The sequence below is a fragment of the Labeo rohita genome, chromosome 11, assembly GCF_022985175.1.
Source record: "Labeo rohita strain BAU-BD-2019 chromosome 11, IGBB_LRoh.1.0, whole genome shotgun sequence".
In the NCBI taxonomy this organism is placed as follows: domain Eukaryota; kingdom Metazoa; phylum Chordata; class Actinopteri; order Cypriniformes; family Cyprinidae; genus Labeo; species Labeo rohita.
In genome coordinates, this window is record NC_066879.1 from 25,887,757 (window position 1) to 25,898,384 (window position 10,628).

At 42.4% G+C, this 10,628-nt stretch overlaps 1 protein-coding gene across 1 annotated transcript in view; it reads right to left on the reverse strand.

Annotated features, from left to right (window-relative positions):
* The window catches only part of syt6b (synaptotagmin VIb), a 39,513-nt gene extending 29,932 nt beyond the window's left edge, over window positions 1-9,581 (reverse strand). The window contains exon 1 of the mRNA XM_051122620.1: window positions 9,186-9,581. Coding sequence (XP_050978577.1) covers window positions 9,186-9,345 — 160 coding nt within the window. The 5' untranslated portion in view covers window positions 9,346-9,581. The remainder of the gene's footprint in view (window positions 1-9,185) is intronic.
* Window positions 9,582-10,628: the final 1,047 nt, after the last annotated feature.

Below are 10,628 nucleotides of genomic sequence, written 5' to 3' on the forward strand. Positions count from 1 at the left end.
GAGGAGAACACATAGACAGAGTGTGTATGCTATTTTCCCTGCTGGTCTGATGTCTACTCGCTGTTTTATTTATTCATGGCCACATAATGCGGTAGCTGCAGTAGTAGGTCTAGAATGAGCGGTTGGCTCACTGCAGTGAAGCCTAGTGTGCTAAACTACTCTTCAGTGGCTAATAGTAACGTTCTGCTCAATGTGCTATAGAAACAGGGGGAGAGGTGCCACTTTGTAATGTGACCGGCATTCTGCATGGTTTCTCTTCATCTTTTTCAACACTAGTGGAAAGAAATGAGGTCCCCAATCCACATGCCCTCTATTGCTCAACCATTATACTCAGTCATATACCTCTCGTCATGTTTGAAAGGAAATGTAATTGATTTAACCTTGAGGGCTTCTATACAGCAGAAATGGGGTGAGAAAGATGGTCATCCCTAACATACGCTATCATCATGTGCTTGAGTAGCATTATATTGACTTTGACCGTCTTAAATTCACCTTCCTCAGCACCTCTTTTTATACAAGCAGGTCAATAAACTTGTAATGCTTGTTTACAAAGAGAATTAATGATGGAATGAGTGTTTACACTTTATGCTTTGGCTCTGATCGCCAGGCATGGGAGTAGCTATTAAAACACTATTAAAGAGGTCATCGGATGCCCATATTCCACAAGCTGATATGATTCTTTAGGGTCTTAATGAAAAGCCTATCACATACTTTGGTTAAAATTTCTCAGTGGTAGTGTAAGCAACACCATTAATACCTTCAGCTCTTTTCACAGCAACCTGTTTTGTTGCATGTCCTTTTAAATGCTAATGAGCTCCGCTCACCCCGCCGCTCTTTTCGGTGTGGTGACGAGACATCCTGTTTACTTTAGCCACATTTAGCCGCATTTAGCCGCATTTAGCCTTAAAGCTTGCTAACTAGCACATTATTAGGAAAGGTGATTTGCAACTTACTCTGTATAGGTGAAGCTGAATCACGAATGATTTGCGTGAACATAGATGCATGTATGTAGATCAGGGGTGCATTCCTTTAAAAAGGAAAGCAACATTAGTCCAATTAGTCTGCTATGTTCATAATAGGCTTGATATGAAAAAGGGGATATTAATTATAAGGATTAAAAAAATACCACTGGGTGAATTTTTATCATTATAGGGTGGCTGTGTACACACACTGCCAACACACATTTATGTTCAAACAACATTAAAAAGTGAATGCATTTGATGACCCCTTTAATTGATATTAAAAACCCCTTTAAACCCCTTTTGTTTTTAATTTTGATAAATAGAGAATTTAATATACAGGTCATTACTGAAATTGTCCTGGATATTCAGTGAATAAATGCATAGAATAGTACGAAAACATTAAGCATGATCTGTTAGTCTAGTGATAGCATTATATAGGGCCCTATGAAATCTGTTTTAATTTTTCTAAAATTCCATTTAATTTTTTTTTCCCCCCAATTCCATTTTTTTTTTTTCATTTTATTTTTTATGGATTCAGTTCTGTCCCCTTTTAACTTTTCTGGACTCTGTTTTAATGGTTAAATTAAATTTTATAAACCAAAAAGCATGCCTAATTAATACAAATTATGAAACGTACACAATTTAACAACAATTTATTAAAAGTTTAACAGAAATTACATTTTTAACGCCCTATGAAATACTTTTTTTTTTCTCAAATTCAGTTTTATTTGTACCAAATTCTGTGTTTTCCATTTTAATTTTCTGGATAAAATTGTAATGGTTAAATTAAATTTTAATAATCAAAAGCATCTTAATTAATTGGTTTTATTAGAAAAACACCTTTTTTATTTCTTTTTTTTCAGAAATACTTTTTTTCTGGTGAATAAATGAAGGCATATAACAGTAATTATAATGTTTTAATATATAAGTATAATTTTATTAGCAGTAGTACTATTATCACATGAAGTCATATTGTTACGGGATGAACGAGACGAGAGGCAAGCGGATCCAATTGCGAACTTTTATTTAATGGACGAGGCAAAGACATGGTCAGACAGGCAGGGTCAAAATCACAGCAAACAGGTATGTTGGGGCGATGCACAATAGAAGTCCGTGAGTCAGGCGTGGGTCGATCCGTGGCGAACATAATCCATAAAGGGGCTGAGCGAAGGGAATAATCCGTAAACACGAGCGAGGGTACAAAAGGCAGGCGGCTAGACAGACGAGAACGAGAAGACCAGGCGATAGAACTAAACACTAGGAACTTGGAACCGGGAACTAGGAAACACAACAATAACAACAACAATACTCCGTGAGTGCACTGAGGGGGAGCGGGGTTTTTAAGGATGCCTGATTGGTCACGGGGACTGACGCAATAAGAGCGGTGGAGGATGGGAGATGCAGTCCGAGATTGATAGTGACAGTCAGAGTGTGTAAGTGATGCGAGAGTGACATCTGGTGGTTGGTGGACAACGAGACACAGACCAGATTCGTGACATAGCCCCCCCCAAGGAGCGGCTTCCAGACGCTCGAGGGAAACAACAGTCCAGGGAGCGGTGGGGTGGGAGCGAGACAGGGCGAGGGCTGGAGGACCAGGTCCATGAGGGAAGCCCAGAGATTGAGGCAGGACCGACAGAGCAGGTACCCTCCAGGGTGGGGCCGGAGGCGGAGCAAGAGCCCTCCAGAGCGGAGGTGGAGCAGGAGCCTTCCAGGGCGGAGCCGGAGGCAGAGCAGGAGACCCCGGGACCTTCCAGGACAGCACCGGAGGCAGAGCAGGAGGCGCCGAGGCCCTCCAGGGCGGAACAGGAGGCGCCGAGGCCCTCCAGGGCGGAACAGGAGGCGCCAGGGCCCACCAGGGCTGAGCAGGAACCCGCATAATAGACTGGGACCTGGGGAGAACAGTGACAGAGGAGGCAGACAGAATGAGGGAAGAAGCAGAGAGTTTGTAGGGGGGCGCCACCTTCAAGGGAGGATCCACAGCCACGGCTGACACCTCAGGAGGCATTGGCGCGGCTTCTCCAACTGACGGGACCTCTGGAGCAGACTTGGGACCAGACGGGGCGTGACTTGAGTCTGGGCCGTCAGGCGGGGCGTGACTTGAGTCTGGGCCGTCAGGCGGGGCGTGACTTGAGTCTGGGCCGTCAGGCGGGGCGTGACTTGAGTCTGAAACCGCTTCGGGAAGACCGGCCATGATGGGTGCCGACTCAGGAGCAGAAAACATGACGTGACCAGGCTGTGGCTTGACTGAGATGGCCTGAGCAGGCTGTGGCTTGACTGAGATGGCCTGAGCAGGCTGTGGCTTGACTGAGATGGCCTGAGCAGGCTGTGGCTTGACTGACGGGGCTTTAGCAGGCTCTGACGTGGCGGCCATCTTGTGCGGTGGCTCTGGCGTGGCGGCCATCTTGTGCGGTGGCTCTGGCGTGGCAGCCATCTTGTGCGGTGGCTCTGTAACTTCACTTGAGACAGGAAACACAGTTTTAACCCGACTTGACACAGGAACAACAGTTCTAACTTCACTTGCCTTAGGAAGAGCAGCTCTGACTTGACTTAACACAGGAAACACAGCTCCAGCTTGATTTGACACAGGAACAGCAGCTGTAGCTTGACTTGACTTGGAAACTTGACTTGAATCAGGAAACGCAGCTGCAACTTCATATGGCTCAGGTATAGCAGCTGTGACGTGACGAAGCTCCGTTCTCGCCGCCATTTTGCGAATGAGCTCCAAGTTCGCCATCATTTCGAGAAGCCGATCCAACGCGGCCACCCCTGCTTGAGCGTGCTCCAGCAGAGCCGCCGTGTCGTGAGCAGGCCAGGCGGCCGGCGTGTTCGTGGCGTCGCGCTCCGGCGCGGCCGCCATTTTGCGAGCCGGCTCCACAGTAGCCGCCATTATATGACCGCGCTCCGACGCGCCCGCCACTCCGCGAGCGGGTTGCGCGACCGGCATCACTGGGGTATCGCGTTCCTCATTAGCGACCCCCACCGTGAAAGACGAGCCCACAGTCAAATAAGTACAGTCCATACCTGGATGATGTCCGTGAAAAAAGTTGCTGGATCCTTGTATGACGGAGTATTCTGTTACGGGATGAACGAGACGAGAGGCAAGCGGATCCAATTGCGAACTTTTATTTAATGGACGAGGCAAAGACATGGTCAGACAGGCAGGGTCAAAATCACAGCAAACAGGTATGTTGGGGCGATGCACAATAGAAGTCCGTGAGTCAGGCGTGGGTCGATCCGTGGCGAACATAATCCATAAAGGGGCTGAGCGAAGGGAATAATCCGTAAACACGAGCGAGGGTACAAAAGGCAGGCGGCTAGACAGACGAGAACGAGAAGACCAGGCGATAGAACTAAACACTAGGAACTTGGAACCGGGAACTAGGAAACACAACAATAACAACAACAATACTCCGTGAGTGCACTGAGGGGGAGCGGGGTTTTTAAGGATGCCTGATTGGTCACGGGGACTGACGCAATAAGAGCGGTGGAGGATGGGAGATGCAGTCCGAGATTGATAGTGACAGTCAGAGTGTGTAAGTGATGCGAGAGTGACATCTGGTGGTTGGTGGACAACGAGACACAGACCAGATTCGTGACACATATATTTGTCACAGTTTTTTAAAGTTAAACCAAACTTTTATTACTTATATTCCTCCAAAATCTGGCAAATTCCATGACACTCCACAGTAAATTCCATTTTTATGACTGGATTCCATAATTCTGTCCACGTTTTCCGCATTGCGCAATTCATAGGGCCCTAATACTATAAATACTTATATAAAAACCTAATACTTATAACTTTTTGTTTTTATAATATAGCAATAAAGGCAGCAAATGCAATCCAGTAATTTCCTTTTTAAATTTTAGACACAAAATCCTTTATTACATGCTTGCGTGTTTTCGTCATGTCCTTGAACAAGAAAATTTAGGGGTAACCATCATTTATCCACGCTCAAGATCAGTTGCGAAGCACAATTAGGCCTACTTTAAAATGTTTCTCCACAGATATCTCACCTAGACTTAGTATACAGTGGTATGCGAAAGTTTGGGAACCCCTTGCAGAATCTGTGAAAACGTGAATAATGTTAACAAAATAAGACAGATCATAAACATTTTGAATTTCTAGATCAAGGTAAATTGTACTTAATTTGTCTTTCGGGAAACATGCAAGTATCTCCTGTTGCTTCTGAAGGGCAGTACTAAATGGAAAAAAAATATATTTTAACAAAATAAGAAAAACTTCATCCTGTTCAAAAGTTTTCACCCCACTTAATGCATCGTGTTTCCATCTGGAGCATCAGTGAATGTTTGAACCTTTTTTAAATAGTTGTGTTTGAGTCCCTCAGTTGTCCTCAATGTGAAAAGATGGATCTCAAAATCATAAAGACACTGCTGGAAAGGGTTAAAATATGCAAAAGAATCTGGAAAACTGAAGAATCTGCAGGACCTGGAGGATTTTTCTAAAGAACAGTGCTCAGTTTAACTGTTCAGAACAAAAAAAGGACTCATGAACAACCATCACAAAACAAAAAAACAGAGATCATCTAAGTAACCACACATAGTATTAAGAACCAAGGGCTCCCAAACTTTTGAAGAGGGTTATTTTATAATTTCAGCTAATAGTTTTTTATTTTCTTGTGGACTGTATATAAACATCTTTTAAGTAAAATATCTTACTCGGGACAGTACTAAATTAAAAAAAAAACATGCATTTTGTATGATCTTTCTTATTTTGTTCAAATTATTCACATTTTCACAGATTGTGCAAGGGCTTCCCAAACTTTCGCCTGCCACTGTACATTTAAATAATAATACTAAATGAGAAAATAGTATTGATGTAAATGTAATCTACACTAATGTAACTATGGAAATAGTTAGTGTGACAATCTGTTACCTGTCTGTGTTTGATTCACTAAAAAGATCCAACTCATTTAAGACATTTGTTTGCAAATCTGACTACTCTGTCTCCACTGCTTTTGATTTCCCCTCTTAAAATTCATTTGTAGCGCTGTTTGCTTTGATTACCTAAAAATATCCGCTTTACAATGAGTACCTGTTGTGGAGTACCTGATTCTTTTGTTCCAGAAACTAATTACTACTGCATCTATATACCATGACATTTTTTTTGAATCACTAAAAAGAACCACCGACTCAAACAAATGAATCATTCGGTAACTACATGGCGATGTCGTAGATTCACTCACTGGCTATGTTGCTGTGACATCAGCAAAAGAATGTACGTGCAAGAACAAAATAACGTTTTGGATTACTAACAACCACATACAGAAAAAAAAAATCATCGCTTCATTGTCACATAACACACCTGCATCCTATTTTAGAGATGCATCCTATATTAGATACATCAGTGCCGCAAGCGATTTTATAAAGTGGTGGTGACTTAATTGACCGTGGCAAAAATCCACGATGCCTGTGGACACACGTAAAACATTGCTTTGTAGCTAGATTACAAAGATAGCATAAAGTGTCCTTATAAAAGCATAAAGTCTCATGCAGGCTTGAAAGCATCCAGGCCCTTGTACACATTCTTTGAGACAAAGTGAAATATAGAAAGATTCTTTGAACTGTGGGAGGCACACCCTGAATTATTAAACAAACAGCTTTTTTGTTACGTTTAGATCTGACATCTTTGAAATATTCATTCATGAGAAACTGAGGCATGACTTCAACACAAGCATCCCATGAATTCCTAATAAAAAGTGATGCTTTTTACTACAGTGCAGCTGCAGTAACACATGCTCTTCCGCTTGAGATCTATTCAAGAGGGATGTTGGACAATTGCTTCAGACAATTAACAGCAAACTGCAGAGTGCTGATCAGTGTTACGTACTCAGTGCTGCTCTATCGTGTCGGGTTTTGGCATTGCATGAGTGCTGCACCACCTGGCTCTCCTGATGCATGACCTTTGCTTTTTGGCAGGCTGGGTGCAGCTCCCGCCATGGGGTTGCGGAGGCCAGCGGCAGTCCTCCATTCATCTAGTATTACTGCCTGTGGACTGCAGGTTCCAGAGCTTCCCTCCACTGCTAGTCAAGTCAGCAGGCATCTCCCCTTCACACACTCAGTGCTTCCTTCCTAATTAGAGCTCAATCATTATGACTTTATGACATTATGAGCTGTGTTTTTTTTAGCTGTAGCATTACTCATGGAAAAAGCAGTATAGAGAATTGGTTTTATGGACATCAATTGGCGACCCAAAACAGTAGCTATGGTCACACTGCCAGTTTTTGGGATTGACAACCGCATTTACTTACAGGTGTGAGTCTCAAAATGTTCTGTTCAAACAGCAGCTTATCAGCGTCTCGAATACTGTTTGTATGAACGTGAACAGGAGTCAAGGCTGTATTCCTTACCAGTAACCATAGCAACAGTGACCAAAGTAATATCGACGTCGATGGCGACGTCCATGAAACTTAAAGTCTTATTACTTTCTCACAGGACAAGAGTCTAATCGAGCCGCGAGTTCATTCATCAAACCTTCATTAACCAGCTCCCGAAAGTCACTCTTCATTTGCATAAAGTTGAGGGATTCTGAATTGTCGCTGTAGCTCGATGTCGCGCTTGTCGCCGGAAATCGCCAGCTCTCCATTGAAATGAATGGGATCGTGTCGCTTTGTCGCTGCGTGTCGCTTGTAGTGTGAACGGGGCCTAAGTTACCGAAACCACATATGAAAGCACGAAACAGACGGTAGACGCGCGTTTCTCGAACTTAATGACGTGACGGACAACTAGTCGTCCTGTCCAGTTCCGTTCACACAGCGCGTGTTCCGAGAATGCGGTTGTGAGTCCTGAAAATTTACGGGTGTAAGTTCGGTTACAGAATGCGGTTGTCACCCCCGTAAATAACTGTACAGTGTGTGAACATAACCCTATTAAGGACTCAAACACAGGTCTGGCAAAGTATTGTGCTACTGTGTTAACGTGGCCATTAAGTCTAATGTGTGTTTAATGGAAGTTATTTTATATTTTCTTGTGAATTTTCTTTATGGTTGTCCATGGTTTTCAGCAGGACAAATTTGGCTAGCTTTTCGGTGTAAAAATATGATTTGATTGGATATGTGGTTTTGACATAAGCAATAAGCAATTACTAAATATTTAAATATTAATAATTCAAATAATTGTATTTTTTTTTATTTAAATCTAAATCAATATCAAAGATTTAATATTAATATTATACATTTTTTATATAAATATATTTTGTGCCAATTTATTACTTTCATTTAGCTGTTATTTTCTGGCTTCATCTGTGACACACCAGTTGTGAACTTGGTAAGAGTGAGATATATGTAGTGTTATATAGCAATAATTGTTGCTGTGGTTGCTCTTAAATGAGCAATAACGCATGTAAAATCTAGGTAGATTAGCATTAGATTACAGGTTAGAGGTTGCGGAATATTATGCTTTATGTCAATTTTAGGTGACTTAAGAAGTAGTTGAGCATTATTAAAGAGCTGGCATTAGTGTTTTTCTGTGGCATCAGTGATTCATGTTTATTTGTGGATAACACACAGTGGCATTCACTATCACTGTGGTCAGCGACAAGATGCAGGTCAGGGCCTGCAGTGGTTTATTTGATTTCTCCTGTGACAGAAAGTGAGAGTGACAATTAGATTCAGCGTCTTCCTCCATGGCAGTTGGCCAGATCAGGAATTCATTATAATTTGTATTGCTTTAGACATTCCTATCACCTGCCAACTAGGAGATATCACAGCTCCTTCGATCTTGTGTCCAAAATTCAATTTCATGTCAATTTCTTCTTGCATGACTGCCGTGAACCTGTAGTCTGGAGCAGTGCGTTGTAAGACACTCGCATCCATCTTTCTATGAAGCACATCAATGAAATTTCTCCATCCGTAGCTTAATTGTGCACTTGTCATTAGATGGGGGGAAAAAGGAGGTGCCACGGTTACAAATGATCTAAATCACCAATGACTAGCATCCTTAATTTAGAAGAGAACAACATCAAACACAAGCAGGCTCATTAGGCAAATCAAAAAGTGCCAGGTAACTAATGGCGATTCATTATTTATACAGAACTTACTTTCAAAAAGTCCGTTAGCACGCTTTTAATCGCAGAAAGTGGGCATATCTAAAAGGTCACCATCCTTTGAAGTCCTACCTCACTTTTGCGACATAAACATAAGCACGTCCTCCACCCACGTCACCCCCAACGAACAAGCTTCCCATCAAACACCACAGGAAACTTACCTGCGTTGGAGATGTTGGGGTTTTCATTGGTCAGAAGCACGAGGAAATCCTGACAGGTTCCCGGGTCTAGGAGAGGGCTGTCATCCAGGCAGAGGTCAACGATGAGGGCCACTGCCTTCTCGCAGAACATGTCCTGGTCCTCGGTGGCGATTGCACTCATTCTGTGAGCCCAAATCCCGAGCGTTTCGTCCCTTTATCATCTAGGTAGACCAACGGTGACCGTAGCACATCAAAAATAGATGCAACTACTTCTGGGTCCCTCTCTGTAACTCTTGGATGTTCGCATGTGGGCGGGTGATTGTCTGGGAAGGGGGGTTAATGAAGCAGTAGTATCCCCAGGTGCTCTGGGAGCCAAAGTGCTGCGTCACATTACGTCCAGATCTTCCTCTCAGCTACTGTTCAAATACAGGTCTTGGAGATTTTTGTCCCCAAGCCAGTTTTTGTCCACTCCCCTCCCCTTGTTCCTCCCTTCGCCTGTTACTCTCACATCGGATAGGGAAAAGGAGAGCTCCTCCTCCCGTCCACTGCTCCTCTCCCTTTCTTGACCCTGAGTCTTTTTCTTAATAGACTACATTCCCTAAAGTTTCTATTATTTAGTACAATTGAGTACCTGCAGTCTCTTCTTATGTTCTTGTGAAGGTTTTCTTTGATACTACAGCCAGGTTGTGAGATCTGAACATTTTTTAGTAGCTATTGATCACCTGATGATGCATTTTTGGTTGAATAATGGTGAGCGAGATCCTTGAGGGGAACTCATTTCTTGGGCCCATGCACTCTAACATCAATATCACGAAAAAGGGGTGAATGTCTCTTTTTTTCTTACTCTATTAATAAAATATTCCATCATGGAGAGTGGTACAGTTCTGTTTCAGCTGATTTGTGTCAGCTGAAGAGCCATAAGGCAGCTGAGATTTCCTTTAATTTATTTTGGCTTTGAATAAATCATACATCTTACACATATTTGATATTTAATTCATACTAGTGGTGTCAAGCGATTAAAACAAATATTACTGATACCAAATGATGTCTCTGAATTTTTTCCTAATATTTAATCATTGACTTTAGCCATTCAGCATTACAGTATAATTGAGAGCTTTCAATTTAACATTTATTGGACTTGTAATTTAAGTGACCTTAAATAATAAACACTTACATGCACAGTTTTAAGGCAGCTTTAGTCGCCTTTCTTGTAACTTCATGACTTAACTGACGACATAACTACGACTAACTACATACTTGTAATTTCATTTGGGTTTAAATATGATACAGCATTTTAATAGGCTATAACCTAATAGAATGCGTGCCGGCATATTTGTTTGACTCACGCCTGGCTCTGAAGTGACGTTGGAGTACGCGTCTGAAAATTGTCCTGTTTGATGTACTCGTTATTACGTTCTGCATCTAAATAAATGCAATTCTTTAGTGGTTGTTGGTGGGATGGCC